Below are 26,470 nucleotides of genomic sequence, written 5' to 3'. Positions count from 1 at the left end.
ACGCATTTTACATACTACAATGTGTGCTTAATCATTATAGATTAAGTAATGATTAAGCACACATTGTAGTGTGTGAAACGCATCTACCTTGTCACTATTGTCACATTGGGATGTCCAGTCAATAAATCTGTATTTTGACCTCATCTGGAGTGCAGCCAATTCTTTTTCTTCATCAACCCATTTGGCATGCTGAAATTTAATGAGGATTTCCAGTCAGTTTTTTGATTTACAAGGAGTAGAAGAAGAGGGCTAGAAAAGAAACTATGTGACCAGCCTTATCCTACTGGCTCCTCTGTTCCTTGGATGTCAGGTAGTTGGGTGCAAACATGGCCACCAACTGCTCAAATTTCAGCCAGTTCATCAGAAACCGACCAAAAGTCAATGTATGGCCATTTTCAGTCTTGGTCTAAGATGGGCCCCAGTGGTGAACTTTTTTGATTAATCCTATAATCAATCCCTGACCTCCCAGATTAATTTTCTTTGTAGCAATAAAGACCTCAGACACAGTACAATTGAAATGTTACCCTTTCCAGCTTGCAAAATTAGAAGTACTGCTTACGTAAACATGCACAAGCCTCAACCAGAGAAAACCTCCAGGTCTTATGTAGTAATCTAGTGAAAGAAACAGTCATTATTTATTTTTGGCTAAGCCTGGGACATGCCTGACAGTTGCAGGAGAATTTGGAAAAGTATAAAGGTAGGAGCGCCCGGTGTCCGAACAAAAATGGGAATTTGAAGGAAGGTAGGTTAAAAGGTGTTTAGTGAGAGTAGTGACAAATACATCAAGGCAATGTGTTTTGGACCAGACTTTTTGGACTTCCTTCCAACTTTTCCAAGTCTATATGTGGAAACAACCATAAGGCTCTACCAAAAAGGCAGCAGCCCAAACCCCAAGAGGTTTCATCACCATTACCCAATGCTGTGCACAACCTACTGGAGGGATTCCTTCCTACTCACGACCAGTGACTGATCCCAGTCAGTCCAGTGAGGTCTCCAGCACAAACAAGATAGTTACAGGAACATGTAAGGGCTGACTGGTGTTAGGCCAGACAGCGAGAAGTCTCCTAGGTCTATATCAAAATCTATCATTTCTGAGGATATTCAGGTGGAGTTGGATTATGGGGTTTACCATCACCGTAAGCTGTATTTATGTGAAAAACTAAAATTTTGATAAAACAAGATTTTATTTTTAAAGAACACCAGTATAGTGGAGAAGTAGACAATTGAAACATTTCATCATGGCTGCAAAATGGTGGAGCTACTGATACAGTGTCTGACACCCTGAATAGATGTTATGTAGCACTGCTAGTATTCCCATTGAAAAGCTGTAGAAAGCAAACCATAGATCATCTCCAAGGCTCATTGAGTTCAGCTTTTTCCAGACCAACTCTGGAAACTATATACAGTATGCTGTCTGCTGGTTATAAATGCAGCCTCGCTAAACCTATTTAATTGATCTGCTGTTGACGTAGACTCTTCCTAAGTCACTGCTGTTCTAAGAGTGGCAACAGCTACATGGGACACTGCTGCAAGGGGGCGACGGCCCACAGTTGCCAACATTCCATTACTTACTACCTCCTATGACTGGTAGCTGCCTTTAAAATGCACATATTACCCTGCAAATTATACTCCACTATTATGACAGTAGAAACAAAACTTTTTTTTACAGCTCTTTATTGTGAAGATTAGGAGTAATCAGATTACACACAGCTGAAAAACTTCTCATGTCTCATAGCAAAAATAGAACAGGCTTAGCTAGTTATATACAGGCTGTCACCAGAAATGTAGAAAGTACTGGACTTTCTTTTTAAAAAGTCCACAATACTTTGAAAAAAAAACAGAGTGTCATGGATATATCCTGTGTTGAACACTTACTTAGAAATTGTAGATGTTTTACAAATAATTGCCAAAAGAATATAAAAATGGGTGTACAAACTTTCTAAACAAAGGGCTAGTTTACTGTCCTTCAGACTTTGGGGGGGCCGGACTGTGGTCATTGGAAGTAAAAAATGTTTCTGCATCAGTGGGAGTAAACAATGCCCCATCTTTGGTGTCAGTGAGAGGAATTGTGCCCCGTTGGGTGGGAGAAATCATGCCCCGTTAACCACTTGCCAACCGCTCACTCGAGCTCTACTGCGGCAAAGTGGTTAGTTATCGTCCAGCGACGTAGACCTACGTCGCTGGACTCCTCCCCTTGTGGGCGGCGCTCGCGCGCCGCTGGAGGCTCGCTCCCACTGTATTCATTCACAGCTGGAGTCGGGCCAGGGGAGGAGCGGCGGCGATCGCCGCTGCTCTTCCCCGATCGTCGGTGAATCGAGTTTGGAGATCCGCCCGCTTGTGTAAACATAGCGGGCGGATCTCCTAAGTGACAGACAGCGACAGATTGCAGGGTTCAGCATAGCTGAACATGCGATCTGTCCCTGTGTCACTCAGTCACCTCCCCCCAAACATGTTAGTAAGCACCAGGCATACAGCATACATTAACCCCTCCCTCTCCAATAAAATTAACCCCTTCCCTGCCAGTGTCATTTTTACAGTAACAGTGCACATTTATAGCACTGATTACTGTAGTAATGTCACTGGTACCCCCAAAAGTGTCAAAAATGTCAGTCAAGGGTCCGATCTGTCCGCCGCAATGTCGCAGTCCCGCAAAAAAAATCGCAGATCGCCGCCATTACTCGTTAAAAAAAAAACACCAAAAATGACAGCAATCTTTCCCTTAGTTAGTAAACGCAATAACTTTTGCGCAAACCAATCAAAAAACGCTTATTGTGATTTTTTTTACCAAACATAGGTAGCATAAAACAAATTGGCCAAAAATTTAAAAAAATTTTGATTTTTACATTTTTTTGGGGGGGAATTTCATATAAAAAAATGTGAAAAATATTGTTATTTTTTCAAAATTTAGGCTGTTTTTCTGTTTATAGCGCAAAAAGTAAAAATCGCACAGGTGATCAAATACCACCAAAAGAAAGCTCTGTTTGTGGGAAAAAAAGGACGTAAATTTTGTTTGGGTACGGTGTCGCACGACCGCGCAATTGTCAGTTAAAATTGCACAGTGCCGAATCGCAAAAAGTGGCCTGGACGTAAGACAGCAAAATCCTCCGGTGGTAAAGTGGTTAATGTCACTGAGAGGAACCGTACCCCATTGTTGGTGTCATTGCAAAGAATTGTGCCTCTCTGTTTGTTTCAGTGGGGGGGGGGGGTTATGCCCCATTGTTGGTGTCAGAGGATGAAATATTGCCCCAAGGGCCGGATAAAAGCAAGCAAAGGGCCTCAGTTTGGAAACCACCGATATAAACCATTGGTTTGAAAACATGCAAATTTATTTTTTTTTTTTTAACAAAAGTGTCCACTTTTATGTTGAATCCTACCATGATTGCCCTAAGCTAGCATGCTTTCCTGCACAGGTGAACACCGCACTAATTAAAAAATTCTGCAGTAGATCAGTTGCTGATAATAGTGGTTAACAATGGTCTTTCTCTTTACAGGCAAAGCTGCCAAACCTTAAAGAGGTGGATGTTCGTTACACAGAAGCCTGGTGATTTTCCACCATTAAACGAAGGAGGACATGTTGCCAAGTGTTTTTGGCTGAATGAGAAACTGTAGCGCAAGATTCTTCTTGGACTACGATCCATGTTTTTGATTTTAGAGGTCATTTTTAAGTAGGGGGGATGGACTTATCCAGCCTGATACTTACAGCTTCAAGATTTCAAGATTGATCTAACGTAATTAAAGGATAACAAGGACTTTGTAGCTGCAAGAAGATCATACTGAGGAATCCTTCTTGGAATTTTTTTTTTTCATTATTATGCCTATATGTTCATGCTGAGTGAGGGGAAGAAATTAGGAATGTCTATTTTCTGTATTTTATTTTTTTTTTTAATTTAGATCGATTGGATAAACTCATCCCGCTTTGACCTTTCACAGCGTAATGAGAACTCGCGAGTTCATAAGCGCGACAAGAACGATTGTCATCTTTGCACCTTTTTTTCTTGCCCTTGCAACTGTTCTGCAAATTCATATTGTTGTAAATAGGATTTACTTCATTCACCTATTTAAAAAAAAAAAAATGGTTCGCACTCAGCGGGTCTGGGACCTGCTTTTTATTTATAAAATGTTAATTTTTTTTTTTTTTTTTTGCTGATAGAACTGTACAAAGTAGTTTGTTGCTGTCTTGTTGACTGTGTTATTAACATATGTGTATTGTTTTTATTTTTGCTTTGATTTAAGAACAGAAAGCTTTCTTGAATAAATACCATGTTCATGTATGGTGTATTTGATATATATATATACATATATATCGCCTCAGCTGCAGGCTGTGTCAATGGCTTGGGGTAGATAAAAAAAAAAAAAACCATTGCACTTTGTCATCTGATATTGGTTATATAATCATTGTGGCCTATGGTTATTGCAAGCAGTGCCCTCGTTCATGTTATCTTGTAAATATATGCCTGTATCTCATTGTTCCCTATGTTTGCCTTTTCTCCATTGTAAATTCAATTGCTTTCAGGCTTACTATCATTTCAAATGTTGACATACAGTATAAAATACTGATTTCGAAACATGGACATTTTGTATTGTGCAATAGCTCTGTCCCTGTCTCAGTACAACATTTTTAAATCCATATTCCTTTGGCAGATCACTGCCAAGGCAACAGAGATATTATGGGGTTGTTACAAGCTCGATACAGCCAAAGCTGATCTTCTAATTTGGAGTAGATGCTGGCACGTTAACTTGCCCACTTAGTTTTTATACTTTTTGGAGGCTGCAGCAGTGAAAACTACATTCCTACTAACATCTCTCAAAGCTTCAACAATGAAATCTGTACACCTGGAGTCCCAGCTCCAGCTGTCTACCACAGGGGTCCCCAATCTTTTGGAACAAAGGGCCAGTTTACTGTCCTCGAGGCTTAGAGGGGCCAGACTGTGGCTGGTGGGATTAGAAAATGTCATGGAGTTACTGAGAGCAAACAGTGCCCCATCATTGGTCTTAGTAGAAGGAATGGTGGCCCATTGTTGGTATTCAAGGTAGGAATGGTGCTCCATTGTTGGTGTCTATGGGAGGAATGGTGCCCCATAAGTGGTATCTGTGGGGAAGAATGGTACCCCATCATTGGTGTCTGGGGAGAAATGGTGACCCATCTTTGGTGTCTGTGGGAGGAATGGTGCCCCATCATTGGTGTCTTTTTGGAGGAATGGTGCCCCATCATTGGTATCTGTGGAAAGAATAGTACCCCATCATTGGTATCTGTGGGAGGAATGGTGCCCCATCATTGGTATCTATGGGAGGATTGGTACCCCATCATTGGTGTCTGTGGGAGGAATGGTGCCCCATCATTGATGTCTTTTTGGGGGAATGGTGCCCCATCATTGGTATCTGTGGAAAGAATAGTACCCCATCATTGGTATCTGTGGGAGGAATGGTGCCCCATCATTGGCATCTGTGGGAGGAATGGTGCCCCATCATTGGTGTCTTTTTGGTGGAATGGTGCCCTATCATTGGTATCTGTGGAAAGAATAGTACCCCCATCATTGGTATCTGTGGGAGGAATAGTGCCCCATCATTGGGGTCGGTGGGAGGAATGGTGCCCCATCATTGGTGCCTGTGGGAGGCATAGTGCCCCATCATTGGTGTCTCTGGGAGGAATGGTGCCCCATCATTGGTGTCCATGGATGGAGGAATGGTGCCCCATCATTGGTGTCTTTTTGGTGGAATGGTGCCCCATCATTGGTATCTGTGGAAAGAATAGTACCCCATCATTGGTATCTGTGGGAGGAATGGTGCCCCATCATTGGTATCTGTGGGAGGAATGGTTCCCCATCATTGGCGTCTGTGGGAGGAATGGTGCCCCATCATTGGTGTCAATGGATGGCATGGTGCCCCATGTGCCACAGTTTGGAGACCACTAGTCTAACACAATCATTGTGCTCTCACTGTTGGTGTTGGAGTTTAAATTAGTTTCACAGTGCTTGGGATCCTCTATGGTTGGTGGGCTTAGGCGGGATCTCAAGTGGTGTAATGTTGCAATAGGCACCTCAGAGCTAGCCACTGGGTGATTTGACCTACCAGCAACTATCTAAGTAAAAGTATCAGTTTTGGATGGACCAATTCTTTTAAAAAATGACTGCTGAGAAAATTGGAGGTGTTGCCTCAAGCAACCAATCAAATTCCAGCTGCCATTCCTCCAGTTTATTTAAGTATGTCAAAGCTAACACCTGGTAGGACAGGTATACTGCCAGGAGCTGCACTTTTGGTCTCTGTTTGATATGCTCAGTAAGGCAACACAAAGAACAATGAGGATGTGCAAAGTGCAGAAATCCATAAGAATCAGTTGGATTTTACGTTACTGTAATCTGTTCAAATCTGTGAAAGATCATTTCTGATTGGTTGCTAACACATTTTCCTGTACTTTCGTAATTAAGCCTGCAATTCTGTTTCATGCGTAAAATAGACATTTGTTATCCTTTATAAAATTAATGTACTATACACAACTAGATAACATTTAAGCGCTTGTCTGGGAAACAGGTAACTCTTTTCTACTTAAAAAAAAAAAAAACGCGGAGTAGTATAACAGTTTACTATTCTGCGTCCATTCACTTCAATACAGAGCTGAGGGCTGTGTGTATTCTAATCCCTTATTCGAAATAATAGAATGGAAGTTGGGCTCGTAAGTCACCCAAACGGCCTCTTTTCTTCCTGGAGAACCTGTCTAAATTTCCCTTCAACATGCTGCCAATTCCAGTAATAGTTGCTGCATATGTACACATGTAAATTTAAATAAGCTTATATGCCTGTACACATATAGATGTGTAGTAACAGGGCACATTGTGCATATCATATCTATGAACTCTGATTTTTATATCCAACTATAGCATAGTTTATCTTTATACTGTGATAAAGCTTGAAAATCATACTGTTATAATTGCAGACAAATGATGATGTCCCTGTGGACATCATTCTTTTTACATTCAGAGAACCCTAGCCATAAAAAAAGTCACACTGGAGTTTTGAGTCCTGTGTAAAAACCACTACACCCTTTAGTATGCCTGCAGCTTAATTTATCATGTTCCAGTGCAGTTACATCCATCTATCCATTAAAGATAATCCTACTTCCAGCTGTATTACATATTGAAAAGGTGCAAGATGTCTCTTGAAAGTGGATTCCATAATATGCTTGTACTCGAAGAACAGAAGGCCACTAGCTTGCTTTTTTTTTTAATTGGCTGTGCAAATAATTGGCAAATGAGCCTTCTAACCATTTAAAGTGTATGTATATGCAAATGCTAACTTAAAATGTAACTCCATTTTTGATAAAAAAAAAAAAAAAAATAACCCTGCAAATATTTTAGCAAACTTTATTTTACAGTCCTAGCTGCTGCTGTTTGTATGAGAGCTTACTCCTGGATTCCATTCATTTCCTACTTTGTAGAGTCACTTCCCTCTTTCTGAAAGAATTTGTGGGATTGGCTTCCTGCTATAGTCACATGATCAGACCCCCCCCCCGTGTTCTAAGAGAAGCACTGCCGGGCACAGTAGTGAGAAAATCGAAATAAGCAAGAAATTACGTTCTGTACATCAAACACCAGACTATTTTCATACTAAGAAGCCATTTTTTTTTTTTATTTGTCAGAATTAGAAAACCAAAGCTAGCTGCTCATTTAACCACTTAAGCCCCGGAAGATTTTACCCCCTTCCTGACCAGGGCCTATTTTGCGATTCGGCACTGCGTGACTTTAACGGACAATTGCGTAATCGTGCGACGCTGTACCTAAACGATTTTGATGTCCTTTTTTTCCCACAAACAGGGCTTTCTTTTGGTGGTATTTGATCACCTGTGCGATTTTTACTTTTTGCGCTATAAACAAAAAAAGCGTCAATTTTGCAAAAATAACAATATTTTTCACATTTTTTTATATGAAATTCACAAAAAAAAATGTAAAAATCTAGATTTTTTAACATTTTAGGCCAATTTGTTTTATGCTACATATGTTTGGTAAAAAAAACCCGCAAAAAGCGTATTTTGATTGGTTTGCGCAAAAGTTATTGCGTTTACTAACTAAGGGAAAGATTTTTGTAATTTTTGTTGTTTTTTTTTTAACGCGTAATGGCGGCGATCTGCAATTTTGTTTGCGGGACTGCGACATTGCAGCGGACAGATCGGACCCTTGACTGACATTTTTGACACTTTTGGGGTTACCAGTGACATTTCTACAGTAATCAGTGCTATACATATGCACTGTTACTGTAAAATGAAACTGGCAGTGAAGGGGTTAACTTTTTTTGAGAGGGAGGGGTTATGTGTGTCCCTAGGGGCGTGATTCTAACTGTGATTGGCTGTGGCTTGAGGTGTATGAACAGTGATCAACGGTCCTACATAGTAGAACTGTATGATCACTATTCATACACAGGGGAGGATGACAGGCGGCTTGTTTACATTAGCCGCCTGCCTTTCTCCTGCTCTAACCGACGATCGCGAGTGACCGGCGGACATCGGGTCGCATGCGCGGGGGGGTCCGTGACCGCGCGGTAGCGCGCCTCCGGCGGCGCGCGCTCGTTCCCTAGAACCTCACAGGCTAGCGACGTAGCCCTACGTCGCTTTGCCTGTGAGGGGCTGACTGCCGATGTAAATAGTCGGCAAGCGGTTAACTATAAAAGGTGTTTTTTTTTTTTTTTAACAATAAATTATAAAAAGTCCTGTACAGCAATTACATTTTACATTGTTCGTTTTAAAGGAAAAGTGGAGTTACTCTTTAAATGGCATAACAGTCTCGGCCAGATAAATATTAGTTACCATGGCTGGGGAAAATACTTCTCCATGATCCTCCCACTGCTGGTTACAGGGTCAGAAGCCTAGGCTTTTGGTCACAGGATCTCCCAAGAATTGGAGGATTTTACAGTCCGAGTTCTGAGTACTCAACACTGAAGGGAAACAGGAGAACAGCAGTTTCTCCCTTAGGTATTTCAGCCTTGCATATTTTAGCAAGACTATTAAAATGGCTTTGTTAATATTTGAGCATAAGGAAACTCTTTCTTGTACATCTGCCATCCACTCAAAATGGAATAATCAGTTTGGGTGGACTTATCAGTTCACCCTTTAAAAAAAAATATTGAAATATTTTGACATTTTTAGATCGATTACAATTTTTTTATAACTGGGACAAACTTTTACATTCAAGCAGCATGCATACTACATCTCTGTAATTAAGCCGATTCTATCAAATTACTCTTTTTATTTCCTATAAATCATTTTGCATATTTTATGTTTTTTCAGGAAAAAAAAGCAAATCTAGGAATTTTGCAGAAAAAAAAAAAAAAAGGCTGACATTGGCTACTGATCTTTTGTCCTATGAAAATGTGAGGATTTTAATCATGCATGTAAAATTGCAAGTCTATTTCAAGGTTAAAACAATGGAATATATCAGTGATAGATATGAGTGCTGCCTTCTGTCTGGCTGATGGATATATCGCCAAAGTGTGCTTTCTTTTGAAATAAAATGAAACTGTTGCCTTTGTTTTCACACCAGGCTTTTGATTTCTATACTTGATCTTTGTATATATCTGTCAACTAAGTGCATGGCATGTGTTTGTAATTCTTAGTATTTTCTGTAGATGATTGCAGTCATAACCTGAAGATGCTATGTTCTAGGGAGCATTTAGAAATGTAAGTTACAGTATACCCTAGAACAGTGATGGCGAACCTTTATACCCTAGAACAGTGATGGTGAACCTTTATACCCTAGAACAGTGATGGTGAACCTTTATACCCTAGAACAGTGATGGCGAATCTTGGCACCCCAGATGTTTTGGAACTACATTTCCCATGATGCTCAACTAAACTGCAGAGTGCATGGGCATCATGGGAAATGTAGTTCCAAAACATCTGGGGTGCCAAGGTTCGCCATCACTGCCCTAGAAGTACCTAAAAAAATCTACCAATTTTCTTTATTCACTCCTGAAAAATAGTATTGGACTTTCTGGTTTGTGAAGGTGCCTGGCCATTCTCATTCCTTCAGCCTCATAGCTGTATATCTACAGTGTGAGATCTAAGGCACTGCTGCCTCTACCAAAGTGGTCTCCTTCACAAAGAGACACGGTGGTGAACAAGGCATGGTAAGACAGTAATGAGAAAAGAAGTTCAGGGAGACCATGGGAAATGAGGGTGACTGTTTCTTTTCCCCGCCTACCTTTTTTCGGGCCCAGCTTCCAAAGTTCAGTTCCTCTTGGGAGCTCCTTATTCAAATTTTCACTATTTTGTTACAGAATACTTTTTTAGGGTTTATTTGGTTACTTTTATAATGTTGCTGTGTCACTGAAGAAATTTACAACAATACTGAGATCTTTTGTGTTTCCCTCATTGTGAAAAATATCATAGTATAATTATATGTTGGAGTTGATGCATTAAAACTAGAGAAGAGAAAACAAGCAAAAAAAATAAATAATAATTTTATAGTAATTTTATAGAAAGTTTAGAGCATGGGTGTCCAACCTTTTGGCTTTTCTGGGCCACATTGAGTGTAGAGAAATTTTCTCGGGCCGCATATAAAATATATACTATAGTTAAGGTATATAAGTAATAAAACGGCGCTGCGCCCTTCCCGAGCTGCCGCGCCCCCCCCCCAGCACTAATTTAACACAACTAATGGATGATCCCCTCCTGCCTACAGTTAGTTGGAAGCTGTCGTGGCCATGCCCCTGACTCAACTTCCTTCCTCCCAGCAAAAAAAAATTATAAAAATTGTCAGGGGGCAGTGGGCCGCATTGCCTGTGGTTCCGGGCCGCATGCGGCCTCCGGGCCGCTGGTTGGACATGCCTGGTTTAGAGTATATCCGAAGCCAAAACTTTTTTTTGTGTTTGGGGCAGTAAAGATGGTCAACTGGAAAATTATAGAGAGCCTTACATAAGTGCCACCTCCAACACTTCAAGAGGGGGGAACAATAGCAATGCATTTCTGCATGTCAGTGGCCAAAAATGTTGTTCCTGCTTGACTTTTTTGCAGTGTATTGCAATGCACACTAAAGACGTTGGGAGTACAAATAACCCCCAGCATTGGTGTCAGTGAAGGCAGTACTAACCCCCAGCATTTGTGTCAGTGAAGGCAGTAATAACCCCCAGCATTTGTGTCAGTAAAGGCAGTAATAACCCCCAGCATTTGTGTCAGTGAAGGCAGTAATAACCCCCAGCATTTGTGTCAGTTGCTCCAATATTAAACCCCAACAATGATGTCAGTGGCCACAATAATTACCACCAACATTGGTGTCAGTGTAGGCAGTAATAACCCCCAGCATTTGTGTCAGTTGCTCCAATAGTAAACCCCAACAATGATGTCAGTGGCTGCAATAATAACCACCAACATTGGTGTCAGTGGCCGCAATAATAACCCCCAGCAGTGGAATCAGTGGCCACAATAATAACGCCCAGCATTGGAATCAGTGGCTGCAATAATAACCTCCAACATTGGTGTCAATGGCCGCAATAATAACCCCCAAAATTGGAATCAGTGGCCGCAACAATAACCCCCAGCATTGGAATCAGTGGCTGCAATAATAACCTCCAACACTGGTGTCAATGGAAGCAATGAAAAAACCCCCAACACTAGTGTCAGTGCTATTAACATTAGCACATATTGGTGGTCAGTGGCAGTAAAAGTTAACTCCCATCTCCCCCCTCCACATTGGTGTTGATGGCAATGAAAGTTAACCCCCTCCGCTCTGCATCAGTGGCCATGCCAGCGAAAGTGTTAACCCATCCCCCCTGTATTGGTGGTCATGGCAGTGAAAGTGTTAACCCACCACCACCACCACTGTATTGGTGGTCATGGCAGTAAAAATGTTATTCCCCCTTCTATTGGCGGTTACGGTAGTGAAAATGTCAATCCCCTTTCCTGCATTGGGTCAAGGCAGTGATCGTGTTAACCCCTGCCCCATTGTTGATCACTTACCCATCTCTCACTCCCAGACCAGAACAGAACTCCACCCACAGTACAATCTCTCTGTCAGTGTTGGGCGCTGGGACAAAGAGAGAGTGCCAGTGACCTGCAACCCCGCTGCCACTCTGCAATCTGACTGGTGCGCAATAGCCCGCGGGCCACAACTAGAGGGGAGCAGGCCGCATGTTGGGCACAAGCGGTCTGGGGAATGGTTAAAACATCTCTTGGTTTTTTGCCAATCTGTGTCGCATTCAAAAGATTTACCTCTACTTACTGCCCTGTAGATACAACTGAAAGTGAAAGAAAATCTCTGTATCACTGTAATTGCTGTATGGCCACCACCAGCGGCCCCAGCATTTTGGAAACACTAAGGAAAGATGGGAGAAGGATGCAGCTAAGACTCATGAGTAGTAGGGGAAAAATAAAAAATTCCTTTCAGAAATTTTGCATTTAAATATTTTAAATTTGTATAGGCAGACAGTAGGTGGACTGTTCAAGTTCTTTTCACATTTCCAATTTCTCCTACCTTTTGCTATGGAAAAACTGCTTTTTGCAGACCGCAGTAGATCAGGTTGTCATTTAAACTTTAAACATACAAGTAAATGAGTGACCTTATCAGCTGGCTCTGTCAGAGGTTTCAAAAGGAAGCACTTTGCTTTCAATTTGGCTAAGCCATAGTGCATTGTGAATCCTTTCTCTTTGTCTTTATTTTATAAAACAAAGATTGTATACATATATTACAAATATCAGGTATATAACTAAAAATATTGACTAAAATCAACTCAAAACAGAAAATATTCTCTACACATGAAGGTACTCCTAAACACAAGTGGTAGATTTGAAACCTATTTGAGAGAGGCAAAAGGAAAAGAGTAACCTACTGCTCTCCTCTCTGTCTTTGCTGCATCTGTGTGTGGTCAGCCCAACATGCACTGGAGATCCATTCATAAAAAAATATATATTGTTAACTTTTCTGTCTCAATGTTTTGATTTTTTTTTTCCCCAAAAAACATGACTGGGAAGAGACCAGGCTAAACACAGCAGTGTGCCAAATAAACAGTTTTTAAAGTGATTCTAAAGGTTGCGATTAAAAAAAATCACAAAAAATAAAAAATCACAAACCTGTTACACTTACAGTGCATCCGGGAAGTATTCACAATGCTTCACTTTTTCCACTTTTTTTATGTTACAGCCTTATTCCAAAACTGATAAAATTCATTATTTTTCTCAAAATTTTACAAACAGTACCCCATAATGACAACATGAAAAAAGTTTGTTTAAAATCTTTGCAAAGATACTAAAAATAAAATAAACCGAAAAAAAAAATCACATGTACATAAGTATTCACAGCCTTTGCCATGACACTCAAAATTTAGCTCAGGTGCATCCTGTTTCCGCTGATCATCCTTGAGATGTTTCTACAACTTGATTGGAGTCCACCTGTGGTAAATTCAGTTGATTGGACATGATTTGGAAAGGCGCACAACTGTCTATATAAGGTCCCACAGTTAACCATGCATGTCAGAGCACAAAACAGGCCATGAAGTCCAAGGAATTATCTGTAGACCTCGAGACAGGATTGTATTGAGGCACAAATCTGGGGAAGGGTACAGAAATATTTCTGCAGCATTGAAGGTTCCAATGAGCACAGTGGCCCCCATCATCCATAAATGGAAGAAGTTTGAAACCACCAGGACTCTTCCTAGAGCGGGCCGTGCAGCCAAACTGGGGAGAAGGGCCTTAGTGAGGGAGGTGACCAGGAATCTGATGGTCACTCTGACAGGGTTCCAGAATTTCTTTGTGGAGAGAGAGGAGAACCTACCAGAAGAACAATCATCTCTGCAGCACTCCACCAATCAGGCCTGTATGGTAGAGTGGCCAGACGGAAGCCACTCCTCAGTAAAAGGCACATGACAGCCCACCTAGAGTTTACCAAAAGGCACCCGAAGGACTCTCAGACCACGAGAAAACAAAATTCTCTGGTCTGAGGAAACAAAGATTGAACTCTATGGCCTGAACTGCAAGCCTCATGTCTGGAGGAAACCAGGCACTGCTCGTCACCTGGCAAATACCATCCCTACAGTGAAGCATGGTGGTGGCAACTCTAGTGGTGGAGTCTACTTTGGATCGAGGGATAGATGAATGCAGCAATGTACAGAGACATCCTTGATGAAAACCTACTCCAGAGCGCTCTGGATCTCAGACTGGGATGAAGGTTCATCTTCCAACAGAACAACAACCCTAAGCACACAGCCAAGATAACAAAGCTACGGAGCACTCTGTGAATGTCCTTGAGTGGCCCAGACTGGAACCCCATTGAACATCTCTGGATAGATGTGCACCAATTCCCCTTATCCAACCTGATGGAGCTTAAGAGGTCCTGCAAAGAAGAATGGGAGAAACTGCCCAAAAATAGGTGTGCCAAGCTTGTAGCATCATACTCAAAAAGACTTAAAGGCTGTAATAAGTGCCAAAGGTGCTTCAACAAAGTATTAAGCAAAAGCTGTGAATACTAATGTACATTTTTTTCTTTTTTTATATTTAATAAATTTGCAAATATTTCAAACAAACTTCTTTCACATTGTCATTATGGGGTATTGTTTGTGGAATTAAAAAAATAATAATAAAGTTAATCAATTTTGAAATAAGGCTGTAACATAAAATGTGGAAAAGGTGAAGCGCTGTGAATACTTTCCGGATGCACTGTACCTGCTCTATGCAATTGTTTTGCACAAAGCAGCCCCCATCCTCTTCTTTTTTTTGGGTCCCCCCACCGGCAATCCTGGCTCATCCCTTTCTGAGTGCCCCCAATAGCAAGCCTCTTGTTATGTGGCACCCAGGCTCGCTCCTGTGAATGGACATTGTCTATTCACACACAGAACATGGCCCGGCCAATGACTCCCGCTGCTGTGTGAACTGATGAGAGAGAGACCCGGGAGAGCCGCTGCTCTCATGCACACTGCTGAATTGAGATGATGCTCAGGTAAGTATAAGAGGGGAGCTGCACCCAGAAGGTTCCTTCTGCCTTTAGAACCATTTTAACCTTAATCTGTTAAAGTGAACGTCCAGGCATTAACCCAAATTTACTCCCAGACATCCCTCTCCCCTCTAAAGTATGCTCCAGCAGTTTTTTTTATATACCTTGTTCCTCTAACAAGAAAAACTTTTATTACTTCCTGTGACATCATCCAAGGACTGTAACATTCTTGAAGGAGCAGCTGGCAAGAGGTCAGGTTCTACTGATGTAGACCAGTGTTTCTCAAGTTTTTTCAGTCTAGACACCTCTTCTTTTATCCCTCCGTTGCTGTCCCACCCTCAGCTAATGTGACCCCAGTGCTAATGGAGAGGGTCAAACAAAAATGCTGTGCAGGCGCTCAACGTTCTCCTTATCAACCTATGAATTCATTGATTTTTAGGAAACGGGTAGCTGGAAGATTGTAATGGTTCACCTTGAAAACCTGTGGCTTTGTATAACTAAAAGGCAGGCTTGGCCCACTTACTGGCTTGTATACAATTTTGGGGAAACTTTTAGGCATTTTGCCAAGGCACCCCTGAAGAAACCTGAAGGCAGCCTGGTTGAAAAAGGCTGATGTAGACACGCCCCAGAACTACATGTCCTAAGAGCCCTTTCCCAAGGTACCTGAAAAGAAAAAATACAGAGGGCGTACCAACCTAGCACATTACCTTTAAAACTGTTTATTGTTTAAAAACGTATGTACAGCATACAAAACTGGATAGAAAATAGGCACAAAGTATGATGATGAATCCACCGAGAAGGTCCACTGGGCGTAGTACGCTGATACAGACCGTGTTGAAATGAAAAACGTCTAAATACAGCTTACGCGTTTCATGGGCGACCCCCTTCCTCAGAGTTCTGAGCGTCGTACTTTGTGCCTATTTTTTATCCAGTTTTGTGAGTATGATTGATGTACATACATTTTTACACAATAAACAGTTTTAAAGGTAATGTGTTAGGTTGGTGCGCTCTCTGTATTTTTTCTTTTCAGTTTCCTTTGAGGTTTTGCCAACCCTTTATGAGTGGCAGCACAGCAGGAAGACAACAATACCAGCTTAGGCCGTTTCCAAATATCCAAGTAGCATAAACAACCCTCAAGCCCACAGCATTTATTTTCTTTGTTTTACCCTTTCCCAAGGTCACAGTTTGAGAATTTTTCTGTTGCCAAGAGATATTTATAGCACCAGTGACACACAAAGTCATAGGTAGGTTCACACTAACCAATCCTCTGGTTTACTGCAAAACCTGGGCACCAGGCTCCTGCTTAGGTTGCCTCATGGATGATCTAGCTCTGCCTGCGGGAGTTAAAGCCAACATTGTGTTTTTGTGAATGGTGTCTACATGGCTATTATTCTTACAATTCTTCAGTAATTGGGGAGCAAGCGATCTCATAAACAAGCATGTCCATGTCAAGTGTCAGTACAGCTGATATTCTATTGTCACATTGAGTGTGAATCAATGAGTAAGTAGTGAAGGAAGGATCATTTTATCAACCCTGGACCTTGCACCTTTAAAATCAAGTCAGCAAAACGGCTCCCTTATTTATGTCATGACCAGTTCACGCAAAGGTTTGAGGCTAGGGAGACTGATAGAGCTAAATTATAGGTAAACCCTAACAATAAACTTCTCTGATTTGCTCCTTTTTAAAAACATTTTGATATAACTGCACGAAGAGTGGAAAAAAAATGTTGTTCCTGCTAGAAATCTGGTGAACTTCTAAGTTTCTGTGTTCTCTGCAGTGTTTTCAGGCCCAAGATGAATCTCTGTTAACCACTTTACGACTGCTCACAGTAATATTACTGCGGCAGAGTGGCTCGTTATCGTCTGACGACGTAGTACTACGTCGTCAGACACTCCCCCTTCTGGGCGGCGCTTGCGCGCCGCCGGAGGCTCGCTCCCGCTGTTTTCATTCACAGCGGGAGTCGGGCCAGGGGAGGAGCAGCGGCGATCGCTGCTGCTCTTACCCGATCGTCGCGGATCGAGCCTGGAGATCCGCCCGCTGTGTGTAAACACAAGCGGGCGGATCTCCATAGTGACATGGAGTGACAGATCGGACTGTTCAGCATAGCTGGACATCCGATCTGTCCATGACTCACTCAGTCACCTCCCCCCCTACACGTCAGTAAGCACCAGGCATACATTAACCCCTCCCTCTCCAATAAAATTAACCCCTTCCCTGCCAGTGTCATTTTTACAGTAACAGTGCATATATATATAGCACTGATTACTGCAGTAATGTCACTGGTACCCCCAAAAGTGTCAAAAATGTCAGTCAAGGGTCCGATCTGTCCGCCGCAATGTCGCAGTCCCGCAAAAGAAATCGCAGATCGCCGCCATTACGCGTTAAAAAAAACCACCAAAAATGACAGAAATCTTTCCCTTTGTTAGTAAACGCAATAACTTTTGCGCAAACCTATCAAAATACGCTTATTGCGATTTTTTTTACCAAACATAGGTAGCAGAAAACAAATTGGCCAAAAATTTTTAAAAAAATTGGTTTTTACATCTTTTTTGGGGGGAATTTCATATAAAAAAAATGTTAAAAATATTATTTTTTCAAAATAAACGCTCTTTTTTTGTTTATAGCGCAAAAAGTAAAAATCGCACAGGTGATCAAATACCACCAAAAGAAAGCTCTGTTTTTGCGCCGAATCGCAAAAAGTGGCCTGGACGGAAGACCGCAAAATCCTCCGGTGGTAAAGTGGTTAAGTACAGAGCACTCTCCTTAAGTTATGTAGATGTGAAGAGAGGAGGGTAGTAGCCCTAGCATCCCTCAAAAGTGCAAATGTAAAGTTTCACCCAATGTAAGGGTTTTCCGATGCAGACCTCCTTTTTTTTATTAGTTGGACCTTCTTTACATCAAATTACAAGCTAAGGTGGACTGAAGAATGTCTAATTTCTTTATAATCAGAGTTTTTAGTCAACCAAACAGTTATCATCCTAACTGAAAACATATGTATAAAACATACTTTTCTCTAGCTTCTAATTTTGTCATAGTTAATAATGATGCTCTTATATACCAAAAAAATAATAAATAAATAAAATAATGCTCTTAGGCATTATTTTAGTTCTAGATGACTGCAATGTCTATGGCGCTCTCATATCCCAGCAGACATCTCTATCTAGCAGATGTTGCAGGTTAATGGCTGGGGTTGGTTTCTTTCCACTCAACCAGTATTTGCACCCTACATTAAAGTGAACCTGTGTGTGTGTGTATGTGCGTGTATAAATATATATATATATTATAATGTTTGGTGGTTCAAAGTAATTTTCTAGCAAAAAAAGATTTTTACACGTAGGAGCGAAGTGTCAGATTTGGCACGGATACGTAGTGGTTAGGTTCCTTCCTGTAATGTTACCCTATTTTTGGCAGAAGTCCTATAGATTGAAATGATGGGTGTTGCAATTTTTATGTCACGTGGTATTTGCACAGCGGTTTTTCAAGCGCAATTTTTTTGGGGGAAAAAAAACTTTTTAATGAATTTAAAAAATCAAACACTCACGAAAAGAATCACTTCTACTAGAAACAGAATCGCCGGCAGGGAAAATTCCATTCTGGGATGATGCCTGTAGGTGCAGGCATCACCCTGGTATAACCACTTTAACCCAAGGGCGTCCTACAGGCAGGAAGTCCTTAAAGTGGTTGTAAAGGCAGAATATTCTTTACCTTAATGCATTCTCTGCATCAAGGTAAAAAGAAACCACCATGCAGCTCGGCTCCAACCCTCCCTTATACTTACCCAAGTCTGATCTCGATCTAGCGATGTGCACAAAAGCAGCATCCCTCTCTGCTCTCTCCCTCCTCATTGGTTTAGATACAGCAGTGGGAGCCAATGTCAATCACAGCCAGGGAAGAGGGAGCGGGGACAGAGCCAAGCTGAGTTTTGTGTGTCTTATGGACACCCAGAGCAAGGCTCGGGAGAGAGCAGGCACGAGGGACTCTTGTGGCTCTAAAGACAGGAGTGTGCATTTTAACTACTACTTCAAAGCTAACTCCACTGTTTCTTGCAAGCATTGACTGTACTACAGCTTTTTCCAGAAAGAATACATAGTCCTCAAGTTGTACATAGTTCTTGTTTTTGGTGTGTCTCACTCAATTCCCTCAACCCTATCCAAGTTCTCTAAAAATAAATACAACAAAAAAAATACACCCCTTGAGTTGTCATTGAAGAATTATGTGGCTGGGGCAAAACATCTGGGGAAGATCTAGGCAATATTCTTGCGGCTCCTTTGGGAGTAGCGCTACATATCGTAGTGGGTGGCTAACTATAACAAACTTTATTAGCATTTTGTCTTGTACAGGTTTATTTGTAAAGGCGTTAATCTCCACTAGCTTAATATAGAACTTTATTTTTGTGGAATTTGGTAACAGATTTCCCCTAGTGTTTTTTTTTTACACATTAATCTAAATAAGATAAAGAGCTTCTATCACTATCAGATTTCTTATTCATCGGTCAGTGTGGTGAAAGTTAGGAGGTTTTTTTTTTTTTTTGCAATTATCTATGTCAAATATTTCTATTTTCAGAGCCAACGCTTTGCACAGAAAGTAGCTCAGCAAAGCGTTATTCGAATGGGGTCAATCTTTGGACATCCTTCCTAAATATCTCTGGACATCGTAGGCTTGACTCACAGCCCAGAGTTAGGTCAGCTGCTTTATGGAAATAACACATGGGAACGGAAGACATGATCTGAGCATATTTGGGGGGAAATGTCATAGTATTTCAGAGGCCTTGGTACCAATGTATTGTTCCTATCGTAGATTCCTTCTTTGCTTCAGGCCATACAATGCTCATAAATTGCCTCTTTTGAAAACCCATATTTTTTTTTTTTTCGCTGTAGAAGTCAGCCACATTGAGAGGTGTTGTGTCCATGGAGCCCATTTTTTTGGAATGGGCTTTTAATACCCAAAGGAGTATACCTGCACTGTTTTTGACAATAATGCAGAGTGTTCACACCTGTGTATTGTGATGCACTATATAGCAGTTTTTTAAATGTTTTTTTTTTGTATATATGAGCATTGGGGTACAATCCACAATGAATGGCAATGTACATATACATTAGTGCAACATGGAAATGTAAAACCAATCCTAAAGCCTAATTGGACCTTCTGCTTTTATTACTTTAATGTGGTCTGCCTGCATAGACCGTAATAGATATGCTTCTTTTTTTTTCTTTGCAAACTATGTGTTGCAGTAAGGGTTAAAATAAACAAAACATGGGGAAGTGCTCAACAGCGCCCTGGTAGTTCATTAAGAACTACAAGCAAACAGCCGCAAAGGATGTCGGTAGTTGTAGTGCATTGATTTGCATTTATACTTGAAAAAGGAGGCAGGTCCTCTGAAACGCATTGTAGATGCCCACTTTCATCCTCAATGGTTGCCACTCAGATCTCTGGCGGTCCTGGAGTCTGTGCATGACAGCTGTTTGTGCCCCCCAGCCATACTGCTCTTCACCATCTTCACAGTTTTAATAATAAATGATTTATAATAAATGGTATATGCTCGTATTGATGTTTGCACTGTGGCAACTTTTGTTTTCTACAATGATTCACAGGGATCTGTGAATCAATGACGTGACCATGTGGGCAGAGCACAGCCGCAGTCTCTTTGAATTGTGAGAGCGTGGGGAGAAGATCCCTTGCTTGCTTTCACAATGAAGGGGGTATCGGGGGGGGGGGGAGGGGTCAGCTGCTGAACATTTTACACCCTGAATATGAGTGTAATGTAACATGTTCAGAAAGATGAAATTGCCCTTTAACGTATAATAAAAGGCAAAACTATTTTTTAGAGTGGAGAGGGATTAGAGCGCTGGTTTTTATTGCTATCTAAGTCCCCGATAGGGAGATTAGTCCCTCTATATTTGTCATGTTTACTGTTGTCACCAAGGGTAAAAATAAAGGAGAATCCCAAATTTATGGGTTATCACCAGAGCAGGAATAGAGGGTACACTAGTTCTGGTGACCCTGGAGAGAACCAGGAATTTATTCACTCTAGGAATTTCCTTTTAAGCCTCGTACACACGCACCGATTGTTGGCCGACCGATCGGCCGTCTTTTGTCCAGTGTTGTTGTGTTGGTTGAAATGGGCTCTAGACTGCACACAAATTTTCTCAGCCAACAACAACCAACTTCAGAAGTGATGTCATGTGCTGGTTAACTTTCCATGTGTTTTTTCTTCTCTGAGCATGCCCAGTCTTGCTCATCTGATGTTTGCCTGCCGAAATCTGTACTGACTGACGAAAAATCGGCCATTGTGGTGACGGCCAACAAAAATTTTATAGCATGCACACCAGATTTTGTTCGGCCGAAAAGTCGCAGTCGGTTGTCGGAAGCATCATACAAACAAGCCGACAATCGGCCGATTGGACGGTGGCCGAAAATTCACGGCCAACAATCGTTGCGTGTGTACGAGGCTTTACTTACTGTGTTGGCTGTGGTAAGGGAATTGAAGGGAAATTTCCCCAATGGGACACAGATGGTAGAAAAACTATCAGGAGGCATAACCATCCCATACTCTATCCAATATGACAAAAAAAAGATTTGCTTTTAATTCTGCTTTAAAGCTTTTCTAAGCTTCTCCTGTTTTCTTTCCACCTTTATCTTTGTATATCTTTCCCATGGATTTGCCTTTGGGAACAGACAGGTAGGATGCTCTGTAGAAACCATAAACACGTAGAATAGAACACAATGGTTGGATCCATAATTCTGTGGATTAACCTGTGGCTGACATCCACAATTTCCAATTCTTCAAGACTAATTTATTGTTGGCAAGAACTACTCTCCAATAAAGTGGTGACTGGGCTTTAACCCCCATCTGCTGACATTTTTATTGGGTGTGGGTACAAGGTGGCCAAAATCCTGTGTGGCAGCTGCTTGCACTTGCTTCACCTTGGACACCCTTTACGGTCTGAAGTACATGCAGTGCATAATTCCTTAACCCAAGTGCAGAACTTTACATTATATAAAATGGGTTAACACAGCTTGTAGTGATTTATAAGCAGGCCTGTTATCCAAGTTGACGTTGTTCTGCTCCTAGGATTGAAGAATCTGGCCTCTCTCAGGACTTCTGATATACAGAAGAGATGCCTGGAACTCACAATGCAATGGCACTGCTATATATCTTGCAGTTTGATGATTTCTTTGCTTGTTAAAAATAGAGCCTACGTAATTAGGTCTGTGATTGTGCCATATTTGAAAGAGCTGATTTTTTTTTTTCCATTGGCTTAAAATGTGAAGCAAGGCAGAAGGCAGAATGGAGGCAAAGTTTAAACCAAATGTTTGAGAGAATATTGAGGCAGCATTAGTTTACTATATGAAAATGTTTGTTGTCCAGTTGTCATTCTGACCTGCCGGCTTCAGTACTTTTCCAATACCCTTGTAACCAAGTGCTCCCCCTTGTGTCTGAGATGGGAAGCAACGTTTCTGTAGTCACAGGGTTCTGTCCATTTGGAATCGGCCTAAAACTTGCCACAGATTTTTTTGTGTGTTTTTAGTCCAGGAGATGCAAAAAAAAAAAAAAAATCCTCCATCCATGCTATACAGTGTGGATTGACAAAACCCCCACCAGCTGCAAAAAAACCCCAACCTGATTAGATGCAGCTTCTGTTCGTGTGAAAATTTTCCAGCAGGCTCCTTTGACAAGTCAATTAGGCAGTCAACTTTAGTTGAACCAAGAAGAGCCGCCAGGATCACCAACTGAATGAAATGTGCCCAATTCCCCAGGAACTGTTCAAAATGTGCACAGTGTATGGCCAACTTAAGGCCTAATCATGCAACTCGTAAAACACACTTTAACATGGGCATGGTCACTGGAGCGGAGCTTCTTTCCTTAGTATGGGGGTAGACACCCATTTAGAGGTTGAGATCTACCTGAACAACATGGGGAAATCAAAGATCTCTGGGAGGAGGGGGATGTCCTTTATAAAAATTAAAGATAAACCCCAATAAAACACAGCATAGTGTCTTGTTACCCCCCCCCACTAGTGTCTTCTGCTCCCCATTACATAACCCCCCCCCAACATAATGTCTTCTTCCCCCAAATACCAGTGTCCTGCTTCCTTCACATAACCCCCCCCCCCTCCCCCACTATAGTGTCCTGTGCCTCCCATAGCAGTTTCCGCTGCCCCCCTTCAAATCACCCCCCCCCAGTAGTGTATTCTGCTCCCTTCACATCACCTCCCTGCATACTAAAGTGTCCTCTGCCCCCCTTCACAACACCCCCACTGTAGTGTCCTCCGCCCCCCATCACCCCACACTGTAGTGTTCTGTGCCCCCCTTCACACCCCCTCTAGTGTCCTCTTCCCTCCTTTGCAACCCCCATGTAGTGTCCTGTGTCCATCTAAAGCACTGTCTTTTGCCCCCTTCACATCACTCCCCCCACCACTGTGGTGACCTCTGCCTGCTCCTCCCCCTATAGCAGTGTCCTCTGTCCCCCTTCACATCACTACACCCCCCCCCCCAACTTTCGTGTCCTCTTCCCCTCTGTCACCTTCACATCACATTCTCTGCCACTATAGTGTCCTGTGCCCTCCCCCCCTCACATCACCCCTCCCTGTAGTGTCATCTGCCCCCCCTGACATAGCAGTGTCCTCTGCCCTCCCCCAAACCAGTGTCATCTGTTCCCTTCATACCCCCCCCCCCCGTCACCACACACACACACACCCAGTGTAGGTAGCTGTCTCCTACTTAACACTGGTGTAGTGTACACTGTACAGCAGAGCGAAGAACGACAGGTGTCACAGGAGGACTTAGATTTTGTAGGGATAACAGAGACTTGGTTCGACAACTCTCATGACTGGCCGGCGACCATTCAGGGGTACTCCCTTTATCGTAGAGATAGAGAAGGTAAGAAAGGGGGAGGGGTATGTCTGTATATTAAGAACAGTGTACAGGTAAATATGAGGGATGTCATTATAATGGGGGACTTTAATTACCCAGATATAGACTGGGCAGAAGGAACTGCAAATTCAGCCAAGGCTCGGCAGTTCCTAAATGTTTTGCAGGACAATTTCATGGGTCAGATGGTGAACGCACCGACAAGAAACAATGCGGTACTTGACCGACTGATTACCAACAATTCTGACCTGCTTACGGACATAGAAATACGGGGCAACTTGGGAAACAGTGACCATAGGTCAATTAGTTTCAGTATTAATCATAGTAACAGGAAACACAAAGGTAATATAAGGACACTGAATTTCAAAAAAGCCAATTTCCCAAAACTGCACTCTGCTAGAAAATATCATATGGGATAGAAACCTGGGAACAAAGAACACGGAGCAAAAATGGGAGTGCTTCAAGGGCATACTAAACAAAGGGATTGGCCAGTGCATTCCAAAGGGAAATAATTTTTAAAGAGCAAAACTAAACCCTGGGTGGCTAAACTCCAACATAAAAATGCATGTTAATACTAAAGAAAAGGCCTTCAGAAAAAAAAAAGGCTGAGGGGTCATTGGCAGCATTCAAGCATTACAAAGAGTGTAATAAGAAATGTAAAGGCGAAATCAGGCCGGCTAAAATAGAACACGAGAGACATATAGCGGAAGAGAGTAAAAAGAACCCCAAAAAATTCTTTAAGTATATAAACAGTAAGAAAGCGAGGCCAGAACACATTGGCCCCATAAAAGACGACAAGGGTAATTTGGCCACAGAGGACAGGGAAAAGGCGGAAGTGTTAAATCATTTCTTCTCTTCAGTCTTCACAAAAGAATCAGGGGGCTACACTAACCCAGCTTGTAATGCTAAACTAAATAATACACCTCAGGAAGTACCGCCATGGCTAACAGAAGATAGACTTAGAACTAAACTAGAGAAACTTAACATAAAGAAATCACCGGGACCGGATGGCTTTCACCCGAGGGTTCTTAAAGAGCTCAGCCAGGTGATTGCCAGACCATTATTCTTCATCTTTAAGGATAGTCTACTGATGGGTATGGTGCCAGCTGATTGGAAAAAAGCCAATGTGGTACCAATATTCAAAAAAGGGGCGAGATATATCCCGGGTAACTATAGGGCGGTCAGCATAACATCAGTAGTCTGCAAGATTTTGGAGGGGATGTTAAGAGACTATATACAAGACTTTAGTAATAAAAACAGTATTATTAGTAGTTATCAGCATGGATTCATGAAAAATCGTTCTTGCCAAACCAATCTATTAACCTTCTACGATTAAGTGAGCAGCCACCTAGATAAAGGTAAGCCTGTGGATGTGGTGTATGTGGACTTTGCAAAGGCCTTTGACACCATTCCCCACAAACGCTTACTGTACAAACTAAGGAATGTAGGTATGGACCATAGGGTGAGTACCTGGATAGAGAACTAGCTCCAGGGGAGAGTCCAGAGGGTGATGATTAATGGGGAGTACTCGGATTGGGCGGGGGTGGAAAGTGGGGTCCCCCAAAGTTCTGTCCTGTGACCAATCCTGTTTAATTTATTCATAAATGATCTAGAGGAGGGGATATCTAGTACAATCTCAGTATTTGCGGATGATACTAAACTAAGCATGCCAATATCTTCTATGCAGGATGTGGAAACCTTATAAGTGGACCTGAACAAAATAATGGGGTGGGCAACTACATGGCAGATGAGGTTTTAATGTTGAAAAATGTAAAGTAATGCACTTGGGCGTCAGAAACACGAAAGCAAGCTATTCACTGGGGGGGGGGGGACCTCTGGGTGAATCTAAGATGGAAAAGGACCTGGGGGTACTGGTGGACAACAGGCCTGGCAGTGGCATGCAATGCCAAGCCGCTGCAGGTAAAGCCAACAGAATACTGGCGTTTATAAAAAAGGGGATTCACTCCAGAAATAAAGAAATTATTCTCCCACTATACAAGACTCTAGTTCCGCCACATCTGGAGTATGCTGTACAGTTCTGGGCACCGGTCCTCAGGAAGGACGTGCTGGAACTGGAGAGAGTCTAGAGAAGAGCAACAAAAATAATTAGGGGAATAGAGGGCATCGATCATGAGGAAAGACTACAAGCACTGAACTTATTCTCCCTGGAGAAGAGACGATTGAGGGGGGATATGATATCAATGTACAAATACTGTACTGGAGACCCTAGCATAAGGAACAAACTTTTCAGAGAAAGGGAATACAATAAGACACGTGGCCACTCACTAAAACTAGAGGAAAAACGGTTTAACCTTAAACTACGTAAGGGGTTCTTCACTGTCAGAGCAGTAAGGATGTGGAATTCTCTTCCACAGGCAGTGGTGTCAGCGGGGAGCATCGATAGTTTCAAAAGACTATTAGATGGGCACCTTAAAGACCACAACATACATGGGTATACAATGTACGGTTAGCAGCAAACACACACACACACAACATAGGTTGAACTGGATGGACTGATGTCTTTTTTCAACCTCACAATCTATGTAACTATGTAACTAGCGCCACTCACTTGCCTATATATAGCCTATCAGAGGGGATTCTGCATCCTAATGCATGCATCGGTGCATGTGTGTTTACAAACATATAGTATGTGTGTATGTGGTGGTAGGGCAGGCTTAAATTTTTTAGTTTT

At 42.0% G+C, this 26,470-nt stretch overlaps 2 protein-coding genes across 5 annotated transcripts in view; both read left to right on the top strand.

The window, feature by feature from the left end:
• CMIP (c-Maf inducing protein) overlaps window positions 1-4,271 on the top strand; it is a 182,916-nt gene extending 178,645 nt beyond the window's left edge. For all 4 annotated transcript variants that reach the window (XM_082270373.1, XM_082270372.1, XM_082270371.1 and 1 more), the window contains one exon: window positions 3,492-4,271. In XM_082270373.1, the coding sequence (XP_082126499.1) occupies window positions 3,492-3,545 (54 nt within the window). In that variant the 3' untranslated portion in view covers window positions 3,546-4,271. The remainder of the gene's footprint in view (window positions 1-3,491) is intronic.
• The window catches only part of CMC2 (C-X9-C motif containing 2), a 662,556-nt gene that overhangs the window by 468,601 nt on the left and 167,485 nt on the right, over window positions 1-26,470 (top strand). The window lies entirely within an intron of this gene.

This window comes from Pelophylax lessonae (genome assembly GCF_965119305.1).
Source record: "Pelophylax lessonae genome assembly, chromosome: 10".
NCBI lineage: Eukaryota > Metazoa > Chordata > Amphibia > Anura > Ranidae > Pelophylax > Pelophylax lessonae.
The sequence above is the reverse complement of the archived record's forward strand: the minus strand, read 5'-3'. Positions and strand labels throughout refer to the sequence as shown.